This window comes from Carcharodon carcharias, chromosome 11 (assembly GCF_017639515.1).
Source record: "Carcharodon carcharias isolate sCarCar2 chromosome 11, sCarCar2.pri, whole genome shotgun sequence".
In the NCBI taxonomy this organism is placed as follows: domain Eukaryota; kingdom Metazoa; phylum Chordata; class Chondrichthyes; order Lamniformes; family Lamnidae; genus Carcharodon; species Carcharodon carcharias.
Window position 1 is genome coordinate 74,330,081 of NC_054477.1, and position 19,267 is coordinate 74,349,347.

At 41.5% G+C, this 19,267-nt stretch overlaps 1 protein-coding gene across 3 annotated transcripts in view; it reads right to left on the reverse strand.

Annotated features, from left to right (window-relative positions):
• The window catches only part of LOC121284341 (interleukin-1 receptor type 1-like), an 84,898-nt gene that overhangs the window by 35,216 nt on the left and 30,415 nt on the right, over positions 1-19,267 (reverse strand). For all 3 annotated transcript variants that reach the window (XM_041199751.1, XM_041199750.1, XM_041199752.1), the window contains exons 5-6: positions 8,009-8,177; positions 5,213-5,281 (exon numbers count right to left, since the gene is read on the reverse strand). In XM_041199751.1, coding sequence (XP_041055685.1) covers positions 5,213-5,281; positions 8,009-8,177 — 238 coding nt within the window. The remainder of the gene's footprint in view (positions 1-5,212; positions 5,282-8,008; positions 8,178-19,267) is intronic.

Below are 19,267 nucleotides of genomic sequence, written 5' to 3' on the forward strand. Positions count from 1 at the left end.
CCAGATATCTGAATTATGGTAAACATCAATTAAGTTTAGAAGAAACTGATGCCAAACTAAAAACACATATGGGTGAAGACATTCAAGTCAAGGCATAAGTAGGGTAACTGTCCATTACAGAAACTAATCAGCAAAGCTACCAGTGTTGGTACTGAGAGGCAGAGCACCAAGCCTTCTAGGGCAAAACTGGCCAAGTGACATCAACCTTGGTCACTGAGATTCCAAAAGGAAGCTGGAAACATTCCTGTTTTTGAAAATGAATGTGTAAGGTCTCAACAACCTGCAGAAAAGCAAGCTATCTTATGCCAAAACATGGTAGAACACAGAAGATCCATGACAGACTTCGATTCGAGGTGAGCAACCTCTGAAAAGAAAAATAAAACCTGCTGAAAGACCTTCATACATTACAAGATTCCTTCAGGTCAAATTTTGTACCACTGGAAAAGTATGAAAAGAAACAAAGAATTCAGGACTTCGCTGAGTAAACTGAAGGATGAGTTGGCAGAGAAGATACAACAATGCTCAATTTTCCAGGAGGCAGCAAACAAATACAAAAAAGGAGATGGAAGGGCTGAAGAATCAACTGCATGAAGCCAAAGAGACTTTGGAGGCAAAAGTCATGGAATTTTCTAAGAAGTAGACGGATGATGACATTTTGGGAGACTTAACCACTGAGTTCACTCAAGTCAAGCTTACACCTGAGAGTAGTCTAGCCAATATTGAAGTCCTAAAGAAGGCTGAGATTAAATCAGTGCTAGAAAGAAGGCGGCATGTAGAAAGAAGACACAGAAACACAAATAAGACTTTAATCCTGGCAACATATACTTTTGTACATAGGCCTGAAACTCAAATCACAAATGCCAATGCATTTAGTTGTTTGCCTTTACAAGAAAATGATGAGGATGTCCCAGTTCCACAAGAACTTGCTTCATTGTTAAGTTTCTTAGATTCCATGCCGGTATGTACTCGACAGGTCAGAGACTAGACAAGTATGGACCCAGTACAAGAACAAGTGCTTCATGGTTGTTCACAAGAGTCCATATCTGAAGAAATGAAACAGAAGACATGAAATAGCCAGCCAGGATGGCATCTTATTGTGGGGAGCATGAGTGATAGTACCTCAAAGTTAAGAGAGCCACTGTTAATTGAGCTACACAGTGCACATCCAGGAATTTCCCAAATGAAGACCATAACATGCAGCTATCTATGATGGCCTGGGGTGGAGTTTAGTGAAGAAATAGGTGTAATGTCAGCAACTGCAAAAGTTACCTTCAACAGTTCCGTTATATCCTTGGAGGTAGCCAGGAAGGCCATGGATATGATTACAAATTGACTATGTGGGACCTTTCATGAAACAATGTTTATGCTCATTGTTGATGCCCACTCAAAATGGATGGACATATATGAGGTGAAGTCACCAACGTCTTCTGCTACAATTGAGAAGTTAGGTCAAAATTTTGCCATTAACAGACTATCAGAAGTAGTCATTTCCAATAATGGCATGGCATTTATGAGTGCTGAGCTCCAACGGTTTATCAGTCACAACAGTATCACTCATGTAAAAACTGCACTGTATCACCTTTCCTCAAATGGACTGGCCAAAAGGCTGGTTCAAACGTTCAAGGCTGGCATGAAGAAGTTTCCTTAATAACCAAGCTAGCATGCTTTCTTTTTCATTATAGGACCACCCCTCGCACAATAACAGGTGTCACACCTGCAGAGATATTGATGGAACGCTGTCTCAAGACGGGGTTGGGCTTAATAATGCTGAATTTAGGGGGGAAGGTGGAAAGAAGTTAGGGAAGTCAGAAAACTATACATCACTGGCATAGTTGCGAGTGGAAATTTACTGTGGGAGAGACGGTATATGTGAAGAACTTTGGAGAAGGACCAAAGTGGTTTCCAGGTGAAATAAGTGCAGTGACTGGGCCTCTATATTACCACATGAAGATGGAAGGTTGAGTCATATGGATCATCTAATGAAGTGAGGAACAAATCACCAAGAATTGATTCCATCAGTGTTCATGACTGGGTCAACGTTTCCTGCCTAGTACAGACATGTCTAATGTATCTGCAAGAGTTAAGGATACAGAGCTGCAGGTGCCTGCTAAAGCACCTGATGTTCAGACAAGCCAGAAAAGGAGGTCCCTGATGAAGCATCTGAAGTTGTAGAGCTGAGGCATTCTACATGCCTAAGAAAACCCCCAGAAAGATTGAATTTGTAAATTACTTACCAGTGTAAATAATTTGTTATCTTGAGAAAATTGTATTTGCAAATATGAAATATATTTCTGAGTAAAGGTATGTTGTAATTATGGTTTTATCTAACGTGTAATATACCTTTAAGAAGAATGTTATAAAGAAAGATCACATGATGTTGAGTAACCAATAGAAGAGTAGCATGGGCTACCTCTGTAGTTAGTAGTCAGTGGTATGAGATAGAGTTTAAAGTGAAAGCACACATGTAGTTGCTGCTGAGTACCTTTGTAAATAAACACAATGTTTCACCTAAGTGTCTGCTGATCGACTCTATCTATAGTACCAACTTGGCCACCACTTACAATAAGCATGCAGCTTGGACCCACAAGTTCCAACAGCCAAGTAAAGGAATTAAGAAAGAAATGAGAGAAAACAAAACCAGCAAAAAAAAAGGTGGAAGATGTTATGATCTAAAATCTTTGAACTCAATGTTGAGTCCAGAGGCTGTAAAGTGCCCAATCGAAAGACAAGTTATTGTTTCTCAAGCTTGCATTGACCTTCATTGGAACACTGGAGCAGGCTAGAGAAAGGAAAGTCAGAGTGGAAGCAAGGTAGAGAATTAAAATGACAGGCAACAAGAAACATAGGGCCAAGCTTGCCGACTGAATGGAGGTGTTCCACAAAGCGGTCACCCAGTCTCCTTTTGGTCTACCCAGTGTAGGGAAGATAACATCATGAGCAGTGATACAATATTCTAAATTGAAAGTATAACAAATCACTGTTTCACTTGGACAGAGTGCTTGGGATCATGAATGGTGAGAAGGCTGGAGGCAAAAGGACAGGTGTTGCACAAGGTGCCATAGGAAATGGAAGAGTTGTTGGGGGTGACTGAGGAGTGAGCTAGCATGTCCCAGAGGAAACAGTCCCTTTGTAATGCTGAAAGGAGAGGGTGGGGAAAGATGTGATGGTGGGAGAATCATGCTGGAAGTGGCAGGAATGACGGAGGATGATCTATTGAATATAGAGACTGGTGGGGTGGAAGGTGAGGACAATATAAGCCCTATTTTGGTTCTGGGAGGGAGGCAAAGGGGTAAGAGCAGAAGTGTGTGAAATAGATTGGACATGATTGAGGGCCCTGTCAACCACTATAGGTCGGAATTCAGTGGAGGAAAAAGGAAGACATTATGGAAGTGCTATTATGGAAGGTTGCATCATCTGAACAGATGTGATGGAGATAGAGAAACTGGGAGAGTGGAATAGGGTCCTTACAGGAAGTGGAGTGTGAGAAAGTATTGTCAGAGTAGTGTGGGAGCTGATGTGCTTGCAGTGAATATTAGTCTGCCTAACCGCAGAAATGGAGACAAGGAAGTCACAGAAGGGAAGGGAAGGTTCGGAGATGGACGAGATGAAGGTGAGAGAAGAGTGGGAATTGGAAACAAAGACAACAAAATTTTCCAGTTCAGGGACAGAACAGGGAGCAGTGTCGAAACAGTCGTCAATGTACTGGGAAAAGGAGGTGAGATAAGTAGGACTGGAAAAAAGAATGTTCCACACATCCCACAAAAAGACACATGGCTAGGACCCATAGCGGCACCTTTCATTTGGGGGAAATTAGGGGGAAAAAAGTGCACTTGGAGGAAAAGTTGTTCGATGTGAGAACAAGCTCAGCCAGGTGGAAGTCTTCAAGTTTTCCTGATTTCACACCTATTTTGGGTGTATATTTAAAATCACTCCCATGATTTTCAAGATCCAAATTGTTCCATATCAAACCATACGACCATTCAGCAACTGAGCCACCAGGAAAGTCTTTAATTCTATTATAATTTTGAAAGTCAACTAGATATTGTTTTAAATTGTTAATGTGCATAGTATTAATCATTCTAACCACAGGTCTGTTCCACATGTATGACATATCCACAAATTTGGAGAAAGAGAATTTAAATCTCTAAACATATGAAAATACATGTATTATGCTATAGCATTTTGTTCAAGGCTTCTGAATTTTTCACCAGGTGCCACCTACGTATGTACTTATAAATCAAAATAAATAACCTGCTGTAATCTACCAAATCTATGATTTTCAACATACTAATGACCTGGATGATATCCATTCCAAGTTCCTTTAAGAGCAATTTAAAATAAAATATGGATAAAAAGTTCAGGAAAAATAAGTACACAAACATACAAATTCTAACACTGACATTCTGAAAAGAAATGTATAAATCAAAGAAGTAAAGAAAGAAGAAAAATAGGAGGCAGTGCATAAAATTATTTACATGCAAATATTCTCTCAATGCAACAAGCTATTGTTCATGCAATTAGCAATTGTTGCTTCAATCTATCCTGCATGATCCATCATACGTTCACAAACAATGTCCCTGGCAATGAATGAACCTTCACAGTTGAACTAGAATAGTGTTCCTTATGGGAGTCTTGTGGCAAGGTGATTGTGGTCAAAGGAAAAATTATTTCACTAGAAAATTATTAATTGTCTTTCAATCAACATGGCTTCAGCATTCATGGGGTGAAAGTAATGTGAAAAATTATCAATCCTTTAGCTTCAGTATTACAATAAATGTTGAAGTGCCGCATGGAATATTTCCCCCTTCTGGGGGAGGGGGTGGCATAGTGGTATTGTCGCTGGACTGGTATTCTAGAGATCCAGAGAAATGCTCTGGGGACCTGGGTTCAAATCCCACCGTGATAAAATTTGAATTCAATAACAAAAATCTGAATTAAAAGTCTACTGATGACCATGAAAACCATTGTTGTATAAAACCACCTGGCTCCCTAATGTCCTTTAAGGAAGGAAATCTGCCATCCTTACCTGGTCTGGCCTACATGTGACTCCCACAGCAATATGGTTGACTCTTAAAATGCCCTCTGAACAAGAACAATTAGGGATGGGCAATAAATTCTGGCCTAGCCAATGACACCCAAATCCCATGAATGAATAAAGAAAAAATGCATAGAATGAAAACACCATAGAATATGACAACTTCCTTGTACTTACCAAGTCTTGCTTCAATTGTATTATTTTTAGGATTTCTCACCTCTGGTTGTATTGTCTTGGTTGTTGTTGCTGAAACAATCAATTTCGGATGTAAGTATCACAGTCTAATGTATTCTATACACACCACAAATGTACAGGAAGAGAAGCTGTTGGATTTAGGTAAAATATAACATTATTGTTGAAATATTATAGACTGTACATATATTGTCTTGTGTTTGGAGATTACATAGCCAAAATTTTCTAGGGCCTGTGATGCACTCTTGGTGTAAATCAGGTGAAAGTGCAGTGGAAAGGGAGGAAAATCAGACAGGATATAGAAATGTCAGGTCCCTGATATTTACCTTGGGGTTGAGAGGATGTGGGTGAAGCCAAAAATGACCAAGAACTCAGCAAGACAAGGCACGTGGTAGTCGTTCCAATCTTAACAGTAGGACATTATTAACATATTGCACTGTCGCCTACCACCCTGACAAGTGGACAGCCTGGCTGGTGAACAGGGGGAAGCTGTAGAGTAAAGGCTTAACTCTAACACTACTCTAATAATAGTAACTGAGCATGTGCACAAAGAACCATGTCATAATTATGTCACTCACAGAGAGATGAGTGAAAAGGACCTAAGAGAGGAGCAGAAATTCTGTCCTGATATTCTGTAATCTTGTATATAGTTAGTCACATAAATCAAAGTACTTTTAAGGAAAGATCATTGCCTCCAGCCCGCCAGCCAGATCTCTTTCTAGAGTAAGACACACAATGTCTTTCACAACAACCCAACAATAACAGAGAAGCCACAGCCAAGGATTGTCATGGGGATGGGGAAGGTGGGAGAGTGGAGTTTAGAAATTGGGTGAGGGTATGGTGTGGCAATGTCAGCAATCATGGGGAGCAGGGAGGAAATCATAAAGTCTGGGGGTAAGCTGAATGGCTGGAGATCGAGTCTGGGTTGAGGGAACACTCAACTTCAAATTGGGCTCCCAAGTGCATTATAGGAGCCTAATATTTATAAGCATTCTGCCTCTCCATGATGTCCTGTTATCCACCACCATAAAATTTGTGACAGGCACATGCACTGGATTGGATCAGGTTGGATTCCACTCCTTTCACTTTCTAACGATCCTCATCGGTCTTTTTCTGTTTGCTGTTGAGAGGCTAATATCCAGATTGACACCCAGATCTCCCCCAAAGCAATCCCTGCTCTGTCCCTCCCCTTCCTTCTGTGGGTGCTAAATATTGGTGCAGCCAGCTGCCAGGAACAATTAAAGTACCCTAATGGAATCAGATTGGAGAATAGCAGTATCCAATCCACCACACCTTTTCCCTCACATCTGACATGCCTATCCTATTCTAAGTGCCTGCGGTACCTGCTACTTCTATAGACAGCACTGTGCTAAATATTTCCAATGACAAAATAGCTGTTTGTTTATAGTGAAAGTATAGTTTTTCTCTTCTTTCCAATTCCTGCAGCTTCTGTTCTCAGTAGGTTCTCTTCATTTCCTTCACTTCAACAGAGCCTTTCCCTGCTCCCCAACAGGCTATTCTACTTCTTCGAAGCAGACTCTCGTTTCTTAACTCAAGGATGGCACCGGATCTCAGGGAGTACAGAGAAAATGTTTTATGGACACTCTGAAAGCCTCATTGAACAGGGGACAAATTGATATTGGTACCTGGGAGGAACTTGCCACAAACTGTGCCACGTGGTGGTGCCTCATCCAACATGCTGCAACAAAGTTGGAAACTGACTACATAAACTCTGTTGTAGAGAAGCAACAAAAGGAAAAGTTGAGAGCAAAACCCTCGTTCGAGAACACCCCCACCCTCCACCACCCTTCCTCAGGGCAACTCTTGTCCTCCCTGCCCAAAGACCTGTCCTCCAGGATTGGCCTGAGGCCACACAAATCATGAAATTTGGCAGGTGTCAATCTTGTTTCAAGGGACTGATGACAGACTTTACTCTTTAGCAGGCTTTTTCACACATGCTCCAATGGCATAACTAGCATTAAGATCCTCAGTAGGGCTGATTTCTGTTGCTCCCCTTCCCCACCCAACAGGATCAGTGGATGTATGCGTTGTGTCATGTTCTCCCAACTTCCCTTTTCTTTTTATGAAATGCTGTGAAAGGAACTCTCTCCCTCTTGTCTTCCTCCAGCCTATCCCTGAACAGAGTCTCTTTTTCTCTCTTGCTGCTTTGAAGGTAGCTCCTCTGTTGTCCAACTCAAAAGCTTATCTCTCTTTCCATCAGCCACTGCAGTTTGGATGATTTGCCAAGTCTGTACAAGTTCAAGCACCTGTCTCCTAAAGGTTACATTACTTTGTAGATACCGAATAGATGTTAGGGTTGTTGACCAGTTGCATGATTACATTGTCTAACAAAACATCATATTTATAAAGTTGTGTGGTAATGCAGTTTAGACAACTCATCCAGATATCAAATATATACGAGAAATAGAAATTCTGGTTCAAAACTAATTTTGTTTTATACTTCCAGCTATCTCAGGCCATAACAGTGAATGAAGTGATTCCATGCATATAACAATTCATCTCATATGCCATATTTTTTTGCATTCCTTTTATGTTATCTTTTTCCAATCCATTCTACAGCTGAAGTAACAGACATCCTTTACCCAGGTATCTATAAGTGCTGCTCTTCTACTGATTGTATAAAATTGTATAAAAGTATAAACTGGTCCTAAATATTTACATGTATGGCGCGGTAAAACAAATTATACCATTCAAAAATCTGCATTCTTAATTTTGGTAGGAGGAAGAGATGAAGACTGGTATGTTTACCAATTGACTTACTTTTCATTTTTAATTCTGTTGTCCTTGTTACATTATACTTCTTCCCAAGATGCCCATATTCGAGTTTACAGGTGTACATTCCATTATCTTCAGAGTTTGCATCATTAATTAAGAGCTTTGCACCATTATTAAAATATTTTTTATTGTCAATTGTAATAGGATTACAGTCCTGAAAAGGAAAACAATGGTGTAAGTGTATATTGTCCTATCTTTACACTATTAGTCATAAAGACATTTTGACCTGATAGTAGAATGTAATCTTCCAGTTCATACATAATTTCCTGGCAGTGGGAAGTTAAACCATCCAACCACTGAATGTTGGCAGTAATCAATGATAAGTAATAAGGCTGTTAACTATTATAATCTATTGCCTTGTCACAATGCTGGTAGGCCAAATGGCGTCTTTAGCAGTAAATTCATGCTTATAGAATCAAGAGAACACCATATGGTCGAGGGGGAAATGTTCATGGATCTTCATGAATATATTACCATTTCTTCCCAATTCATGTTTGCGTAGTGTGTTCTGGAATGAGGTTACTGGAACAATAAATGTAATGTCTCTCACCAAGACAAATTAGTATGATGTGAGGAAATGTTTTAATCAAGAAAACTATTAAAGAGATTACACACACCCACCATGCAACAAAGTCAGCTGGAGGAGGACTCCCAATCACATAAAAATGTAGCAATAAACAATAAAAGTCAACTTGAAGGTATTTTTTGTTCCATTGTCTTTTTGGAGTTTATATAAATCTTCCAGTCTCCAGGTTGTCCGAGACCAGACATATGACCAAAGATGCATGTTGGGACGCTATGGAAGTCTTGATGCATGGAGCTACCAGGAAAGTTTCAACTTTCAACTAGTCAGAAACTTCAGTTTTGTGGGAAATTCTTTTATAGTTACACAGGAAACCGGAAATGTTACACAGATAAAAGCTAGCCTAACACCTGGGTAACTACACAACTGACTCACCAATCACGCTCCCCAACCCCATGACTACCACCCCCTGACCGCCCAGCTAACCCCTTGACCCCCAACTACCCCCGACCCAACTCAACTACCCTCCTGGCCACACCTGTGATCTGACCTGACTACCCTCCCAACCTGACCTGATTACCCCCTCCAAACATGACTACCCCTCCCGGCCACCTGACTACTCCCCAACCAAACCACTCCCACCACCCAACTACTGCCTCCACCCTCCCATTACCTGACCTGAGCACCCTCGATCCAACTACACTCCAAACAACCCAAGTACCCACTGACCAGGCCTGACTACCCTGTCCCCCTCCGAACTGGCTATGTTAAAGCAGCATTTTTGCATGGTGTATAAAAGTATTGTGCAGTTGCACATTAAAAGGATAATTTTGTGAAATTACCTGCATTGTGGCTATTTTAATTAAGGAATGAGCTTGTGCATATGTTAGTTATCCGATAGGCTTTGGTAGGGGCCCCCATCTTGTGTGCAATATAATACTACTTTATGACAGACTCCCTGCATTAATTTGATGTGTAGATCATAGTGAATTGCTCTAAAACACTGTAAAGGCACAGAAACAACAAAAGGATCACCATTAAGGCAGCAAAACAATCAACATACACAAATGGTGCGCTTCAAGACAAAACAAATATGGATCATCTGTCAAATGGAAACCGGGTACTTCTAACAAATTGGTAGTATAGTATCGGAACAGCAGTGAAAGCTTTGTGACTTACAAATATATTACCACCACCCAATATAAATGTGGACCATGTTTCACAGGTTGCTGTTGCTTTTCTCACAATGTTTCAATGTAAAAAATAACTGATATTTATGGCACCAAACCACAATCCCAAGATGAATGTGACACGCTGGTTTATTACCGTGCTATAGTCAATTTCACAGAGGAAGGGGTTGGAGGATTTCACATTACAGGCTCCATCACGTCAGCAGCTCTGTGAGAATCAGAGCTTTGGTAAAGTGCAACATTTAAATAGCAGTATGTCCACAAAACACAAAGTGTTTTAATTGAAATTTCCCTTTCCTGAGTGCTACTTTCCTTATGCTAATTAAATGGCATTTTTAACTGAAATATGTTTTTAATGATAAGTGCTGAGATATAGGAGAGGCAGGAATAGTGCTTACATTGTAATGCAAGATCCTTTAAATGATCCTGGCTAATACTTTAAATCTCAGTATCATTTTTATTTATTTATTTTTATTTTATTTTATTTACTAATTTTATTCCATGGTCAAAATAGAAAATACAGTTGAAAACCAAGCAGAATACAGAAGGGTCAAAGGGGAGATGAAAAACCAAATATGAGAAGCAATGACGGATTATGAGAAAAGACAGACAGACATCATAAAGGGGAATCCCAAAATCTTCTACAGGTACATAAATAGTGAGAAGGTGGTAAAAGGAGTCGGGCCAACTAGGGACCAAAAAGGAGATTTACACATGGGGGCAGGGGGCATGGCTGAAATATTAAATGGATTCTTTGCATCTGTCTTTACCAAGGCAGCAGATGCTACACAGGCCCCAGTGACAGAGGAGGAAACTCTGTCACTAGAAGTGCTCAAAATTGATAAGGAAGAAGTTGTTGGTTCTTAAAGTTGACAACCCAGAATGAAACAAATAGTAAAAACAAGGAAATAAGAATACTGGTCCAAACCGTTTTTTCCATCTGGGTAAGGCACCGGGACCGGATGAGATGCATCCAACGATATTGAAGAAAGTAACAGTGGAAATTGCAGGGGCACTCGCTATAATCTTTCAGTGACTCAGGGGAGGTGCCAGAGGACTGGTGAATTGCAAACATTACGCCCTTGTTCAAAAAAGGTTGTAAGGATAAGCCCAACAATTACAAACCAGGCAGTTTAACTTCAAAAATGGGAAAGCTTCTAGAAATAATTATTGTGGATAGAATTAATAGCCACATGGAAAAATGTGGGTTAATGAGGAAGAGGCAGCATGAATTTCTAAAGGGGAAATTGTGTTTAACTAACTTGGAATTTTTTGAGGAGATAACTGAAGTAATTATGGTTCTGTTTAGTGTGTAGTATACCTTTAAGAATAATGCTGGTTAGGAAAGATATGATCTGTAGCAACCATTAGGAGAGTAGCACAGGCTACCTCAGCAGGCAGTGTAGCGATGGAACTAGAGTTGAAAGCACACGTGTAGTTGCTGCTGAGTATATTGTAAATAAATTTGTTTCCATCCAAGAAATGTCTGCAGATCAACTCTATTGCTAACAGTACAACTCAGCCATCCTTACAACAAACTGGCAGCGAGGATAAAACAGGATTGAACAGAAGAAATTAAGTTAGAAAGAAATCGGCACCATACATCACCCAATGATTGTAGGTAACAAGCTCCGTTAGAATTGAAGAAGTTATCCTCTCTCAAAATGCCACAATTCAGGAGAAGTGATCCTTTTGAACCAGACACAGATTGGTCTCAATCAATAAAATGCCTCATGTTCTTTTTTCAAGCGAGCGAAATTACCGGGGAAAAGAAGAGGCAAGTGATCCTCTTGACTCCTTTTGGGAGCAAAGCCTATTGTTTGATTCAAAATTTGATGGCACCCAGTACCCCAGATTCGACGAATTGCGATGAATTGGTGGACCTTGTGAAAGGTCACTTTCAACCTAAGCCCTCAGTCACGATGCAGGTGTTCAGGTTTCATTCATGGAAAAGAGACCTGGGTGAGACAATTACATTCTATGTGGCAAATTTGAATGACTCAACAGAACATTGAGAGTTTGGTACGACTCTGAACTACATGCTTAGAGATTGTTTAGTGTGTGCTGTGAAAGAGGACACTATTCAGAAAGCTTACTGTCTGAAGTGAATCTGGATTTCAAGGCAGCGCTAGAGGTATTGCTGGCCATGGAAATGCTGTAAGAGATTCAAAAGCAATACAGGGCGTGCAAAATGGCACCATCTTCCACATCGGGTGGGAAGCCTCAAGTGAAAGTGATGCAAAAAAATGAAAGTCTGCCGAGAAGCAGGAAATAGCCCCCACCAGCCGAAGAATAAAGAAAAGTAGCTTAGCAGCGAAATCGAAGAATAATTTTAATAGAGGTGGAAATAATCAATCTTTTAGCAATTGACAGTTTAAAAAAATCGAATGCTACTATTATCACAGAAATGGACATTTAATGAGGCAGTGCAAGGAAAGATTCAAGCAGGCTTGCAAATAAAAGAAGACAAATGAGATTTACAATGTAGAAGAGCCTGGAAAAGCAATGCTGACATTTACTTGTTGTTTAATTTGAAAGTTGGAATGACAGAACCATATTTATCAGTGAAAGTAAATGGCAAACCTGTTAAAATGGAAGTGAACACAGGAGCTTCCACTACTGTAACTGCGGAACAGACTTTCCAATATTTGAATAATGGTGAACATTAATTAAGCTTAGAACAAACAGCTGCAAAGCTAAAAACACTTATGGGTGAAGACAGTCAAGTAAAATTCATAAGCAGAGTAACTGTCCATTATGGAGCCAAATGGCAAAGCTACCAGTTTTGGTATTGAGAGGCAGAGGACCAAGCCTTCTAAGGCAAAAATGGCTAAGGGAAATCAACCTTGATTGGCCCCTGAGATTCCAAAAGGAAGCTGGAAGTGCTCCTGTTTTGGAAAAGGAGTGTGTAAGAATTCAACAACCTGAAGAAATGAAGGATGTCTTAAGCCAAAATCCGGAAGAAAGCAGAAGAAACTTGAAGGCACCTTGCTTGATGACAGAGTTCGAGACAAGGTGAACAACCATGGCAGGGAAAAAGAAAACCTGTTGAAAGACCTTCACGACCTACAAGATTCCCTTGAGTCAAAGTTTGTACCTCTGGAAAAGTATGAAGAGAACCAGAGAGAATTCAGCACTTCTCTGAACAAACAGAAGGATGAAAAGACACAACAATGTTCAATTTTCCAGGAGGTAGCAAACAAATACAAAAAAATTTGTAAGTGCTGAAGAATTAGTTAAACGAAGCCAAAGTGGCTTTGGAAACAAAAGTCGCAGAATTCCCCAAGTAGCAGACAGATAATAAAATTTTAGGAGACTCAAACACTAAGCTCTGACATGTTGAGCTTACATCTGAGAGCAGTCTGGCCAATAGTGAAGCCAAACAGAAGGCTGAGGTTAAAGTCTGCACTGGAAAAAAGGCGGCCCATCGAAAGAAGAAACAGAGCCATGAATTGGACTTTAATTCTGCAGCATCCGAATACACTTTCGTACAGAGGCCCCGCAATCAAATTGCAAACGCCAATGCCCTTAGTCATTTGCCTTTACAAGAAAATGATGAGCCCATGCCAGTTCCGCAAGAACTCATTTTACTGCTACATTTCTTAGATTCCTCGCCGGTGTGTGCTCTATAGATCAGAGACTGGACAAGTCGGGACCCAGTCCTATGTCAAGAATGAGAACAAGTGCTACATGGTTGGTCACAGGAGCTCGTATCTGATGAGAGTGAAACTGTGATGATGAGCAAGTTCTGTAAATATGAGCACGGTAACACTGTTACTAAAGTGAGCATAATATCTGGTGAAATACAAGAGGTTAGCAGCAGTCTAGATTGCAGTGTGAAGATTTGGGACCTAGAACAGAAGACCGTGCTGATCTCTTTTCAAGCTCATACAGGGCCAATGACGTGTGAATCTGCCTGCCCAAGCAACGAGAATCTCTTCCTTTCTTGTGCTCAGGGCAGGAGACTTAGCTATGGGACAGAAGAAATTCCAAACTAGCATTGAGGATTGAAATGGGATTATTGCATTGTCCACCAACCACTGTTACATGGCATCCACAAAAAGAACAAGTCATTGCTTTTGGAACTTAAAGCAGACCTGTTGGTGTAAAAAGATTACAGAAACAGGCTGATTCCCTTCAGACATCAGCAGCGTATTCACAGACTACCAGAAGTAGTCATTCCTGATGATGGTATGGCATTTACGAGTGCTGAGTTTCAATGGTTTATCAGCCTCAATGGTATACTCATGTGAAAACTGCACCATACCGCCTCAAACAGACTGGCTGAAAAGGCGGTTCAAGCATTCAAGACAGGCATGAAAAAGCTAACTGGTGATTCCTTGGCAACCAAGCTAGTATGCTTTCCTTTTCATTACAGGACTACCCCTCACACAACAACAGGCGTCATAGCTGCAGAGTTATTGTTGAAATGCCGTCTCAGGAATATTGAGCTTAATAATGCTGAATTTAGAGGGGAGGATGGAGAGGAGTCAGGGACGCCAGAAAACTAGACATTGGCATTGTAGAGAGAGGAAATTTACCATGGGAGTGCCGATATACGCGAAAAACTTCAGGGAAGGACCACAGTGGTTACCGGGTGAAATAAGTGCGTTGGACTGGACCTCTATCTTACCTCGTGGAGGTGGAAGGCGGGATCATCCGTAAACATGAAGACCATTTAAGGAGGAGAGAGACAAATCACCAATATTTGGTTTCACCAGTGAACATGACCAGGTCTGTGTTTCCTATTGAGAATACTCAATCCAGGACTGACATGTCTGATGTCCCTGGATACAGGACTGCAAGTGCCCACCGAAGCACCTGATGTTCTAGCATGTCCAGAAAATGAGGTTCTTGGCAAAGAATCTGAAGTTGTGGAGCTGCAAAGTTCCACATGTACCAGAAAACCATCTGAAAGACTGAACTTGTAAATTCCTTATCCAGTGTAAATATTTTGTTGGCTTGAAAAATATGTACTTGTAAATATATGTATAGCCGAGTTAAAGAGGGAGGAATGTAGTAATTATGGTTTTGTTTAGTGTGCAATGTACCTTTAAGAATACTTATTAGGAAATATCACAAGACCTGTAGTAACCAATAGTAGAACAGCATGGGCTACCTTAGCAGATAGTGTTGAGATAGAGTTGAAGTTGAAAGCACGCATGTAGTTACTGCCGAGTATGTTGTAAATAAACTTAACATTTCCACCCAAGAGGTGTCTGCAGATCAACTCTATTACTAACAGTACAACTTGGCCACCCTTACAACAGTAACAGAAACAGTTGATGAGGGTAATGCTGTTGATAATGCTGTACATAGCGTTCAAAAGGCATTTGATATAATGCCACACAACAGACTTGTGTGAAAAATTATAGTTTATGGAATAAAAGGGACAGTAGAAACATGGATAAAAAATTGGCTGAGTAATAGGAAACAGAGAGTAATGGTCAATGGATATTTTTTGGGCTAGAGGAAGGTTTGCGCTCAAAAATCCCCCCAATTCGACACTGCTGCTCATTTCTACTATGGTCTTCCAAGCCCAGCTTTCATAGAAACACACACTGCAGCACCCGTTGGGGGACTTTGTCGGGGCTGAGTCGAATAGGAGGAAGACAGGAAATGCCCCATTTTTGTGGAGCCCAACAGGGGTTGGTATTGCTTTTCCTAATATATATTAATGATCTAGATCTTGATATGCAAGGGATAATTTCAAAGTTTGTGGATGATATGAAACTTGGAAGCATTGTAAACAGTGAGGCGGACAATGTAGAACTTCAAAACGACATAGACAAGTTGGTGGAGTGAGCAGCTAAGTTCAATGCAGAAAAGTGTGGGGTGATGCATTTTGGTAGGAAGAACATGGAGAGACAATACTGAATAAGGGGTACAATTCTTAAGGGGGTGCAGGAGCTGAGGGACTTGGGTGAACATATGCATAGGTCATTGAATCTGGCAGGACAGGTGGAGAGAGCAGTTAATAAAGCATATGGTATCCTGGGCTTCATTAATAGGAGCATAGAGTATAAGAGCAGGGAGGTTATGCTGAGCTTATATAAGACACAAGTTGGAGCTCAGCTGGAGTACTGTGTACAGTTTTGGGTGCCACACTATAGGAAGGATATGATCGCATTGGAGAAAATGCAGAAGAGGTTTATAAGAGTGGTCCGAGGGATGAGCAACTTCAGTTACGAAGATGAATTGGAGAGGTTGGGACTGTCCTCCTTGGAGAGGAGAAGGCTAAGAGGAGATTTGATAGAGATGCTCAAAATCTTGAGGCAGCTGAATAGATTGGATAGGGAGAAATTGCTCCTGCTTGTATAAGGATCAAGAATGAGAGGGCACAGACTTAAAGTGATTTGCAAATGAACCAAACGTTGTGAGAAAAAACCTTATTCACACAGTGAGTGGTTCGAGTCTGGAATGCACTGCCTGGAAGTGTGGTGGAAACAGGTTCAATCGAGGCATTCAAGAGGGCATTAGATGATTATTTGAATAGAAACAATGTGCAAGGGTTTGGGGAGAAAGCAGGAAAATGGTACTAAGTCACAATGCTCATTTGGAGAACCGGTGTAGACATGACTTCCTTCTGCACCATAACAATTCTGTGAAACGTATCTGACAAAATAACAGGTAGTCTATGGTGGCAGACAAAGGAGAAGTAATTGGTAGCCCCTTTCATCCAAAGCACTCAATTGAATGTCAGTGAGCAAAGTCAAACACCAATTGCCCTCAGCAGATGTGCAGCAAGCAAATGCACTTTCACAAAACCAATGTGCTGTCAGCAAGTACAATTATGTAGAATTCACAGCAAAGAAATAGCCCATTCAGGCCAACTGGACTACCCACAAATGCATCTATTCTATAGTGAAATCAGAAAATACTGGGAACAGGAGCCATGCAGCATCTGTGGAGAGAGAAATAGAGCAACAAAGGCTATCAACTGGAAACATTAAATGGGAATATTTTACCTGCCCTCTGGAGATGGTTTGGGAGGTGGGTGACCAATTAAGATAAGTAACTGGCCTATCAGCAGCAATTTTGTGTCCCTACTGGCATTTTGCCAGCATTGGAATGGACCCTTGCTGTGTGGAGAGATCAGCAAGTACAATAAAGCGGCCTCCCAATGGCTTCCCAGGATTGCGGGGATGGGGGGGGCATTCCTCCCTAGGAGTTCTATGTGCCATGGCAGGGCCTCCCAGCGGCAATGGCCACCCACAGCTCAGAGGCTGCCACTGAAGTATTCGTCCCTCCGATCACTGGGGCCTGCTTGCCCAGCCACTGCACATTAAAAAAATTCTCTCTGCCCTTCAAGAGCTTCTCAATGTGGAGGTACCCTCTCCTCCTTGCAGCAGTGGCCACCTCTCTCCATGATGCAGCTGAGATTCTGGCCCACTGACTGGGCTAGCAGTTAGGAGAGGTGACCAGTAGCAGCATTTGAATTGGTCACCGCCAGTAAAATGCTTTCTACCATCCTACCACTTACACATGGGGGCTCAGGACCCATTTGTTTCTGGTGGTTGTTTCATATACTGACGGTGTGGTGTATCTTAACTAGAGAGACTGTAGTCTGGCTCAGGTAAATGCTTCAAACTGGTTTATTTACACTACATACAATATATACAAGGTGGACTATTGAATAGGCACATCTCTCCTGAGTGCTGCCTGTTCTGTCTTCTGTACAGAGTCCCTAGCACATGACTGCTGATGCCACTGTTACATCTTGGCCTATATCACTCATTACCATAACTATTCTATTAACCCATTACACTATATTTCCCTCCAAGTATACTATCAACTGTTTTAACAACATTTTACATTGCATTTATTTTATTTACACTGCACTGGATCTGCCACCTCCTCCCCACAAAGTCCCCTGGTCACAGGGTAAGTCTATATGGTGCCTTCACCACTCTCCCATATTGCATTATTGTGACCGTTACTTGGACAGGTGGTCCTGAAGTGGGTCATCATCTTGCAAGCCACTCAAGATATCCTTGGGCTGCCAATCCCACATCATATGGTAATCGAAGACCTGTGTCCTCATGGGTACCATTGAAATCAGGCCTCTCTTGTTGCATTGGAAAGTACCAGATGGTGTTTGGACCAGGCATGACAGTGGATGCTCCTTTCTTTGAAGGGCCATCCTTTCAGATTTACGATCCAGGATCCAAACCCTCTGGCCTGGTGTTAAGGATGCTAGGGTCTTGGTCATATGTCTGGAGCTGTAACAACATTGTTGTTTCTCACGAAGGTCCTTCTCCCTGTTTCTCACTCTCCTGTGGTCCACAGGGGTAACATTATATTGGAAATTCTTGGTAGTAGAGCAACTTGCAGCCTTAGACATTGGCCGATGAGAAATTCAGCTGGCGAGAATTCATTAGCTAGAGGTGTAATTCAGTCGTGCAACAGAGCTGAATGCCAGTCCAAATTCTTGGATATAAGTGTCTTGATGGTCCTCAACACTCATTCTGCCTGTCAGTTTGTTGATGGAGAGGAGAACTGGTGACATGAGCGATCCCATTGTCATCAGCAAATTTCTTGAAGTGGCCATTAGCAAATTGTGGACTGCTATCTGAGAATTTTTCATTGGGAAACCCATGTGTATAGAAGATGGTCTGCAGCGCCCTGATCAATGACTCAGCTGTGGTGGTGTGGAGTCTGAGCAGTTCCAGCCATCTGAAGTAATAATCTACAACAACAAAGTTATGCCATGCACAATAATCATAGGGGGCAATGTTCATATAGGTCGAGCCCCAGTTTCTGCCAAGGTCATTCTGGGAAGCAGGTATTCTGTGGGTGTCTGGCTGTTAATTCTGCAGGTGTGGCAGGACAGAACAAAATCTTGGACAACCTGTGTAATGCCCAGCCAGCACACAGATTGCAGTGCATATGCTCTGTAATTTGCAATCCCTAGGTGGTCTCCATGGAGCCTGTGGAGGATTTCTTTTCACATGGACGTAGGAATGACCAGGCAGTGATCAAAAACCAAGAGGTCATCCACCATAGCCTAAGAGTCTGTGCTGCTCATGGTATTTACAGAGGAGCTGGTCTGCAGGATGAAATTTAGACTAGCTTTTCAAGCTGAATTCTCGTATTTGGGCACATTCCGCCTCCTCTTTTTGTGTTCCTTGGATGTCTTGGAACTTTCTGCTGGAGATCGGCAATAAGCTCATTATGGTCGAAGAGTATGCTTCCATTTCTGAGACAGGTCCAGGGCATTGTGCTTGGTCCACTGTAGATCTGGAGGGAGCATCAACTGTGGTGGTGACTTTCCTGGAACGTAGACAGCTGTGTATTGATAATGCATTAAGCGAAGGTGAAAGCTTTGCATATGTAGGGGAATTTTAATGACCACCATGGAATTCAAGAAGGTAATGAGTGGTTTCTGATTGGTCTCAATGTGGAAGGTTAGGTCCATCGAGTAGTCAGAGAACCTCTCAATGGCCCATGTGACAGTCAGTGCTTCCTTTTTGATGGTGGCGTTGTGTTGCTCTGTTTCTGTCAGTGCTCTGGAGACAAAGTACACAGGCT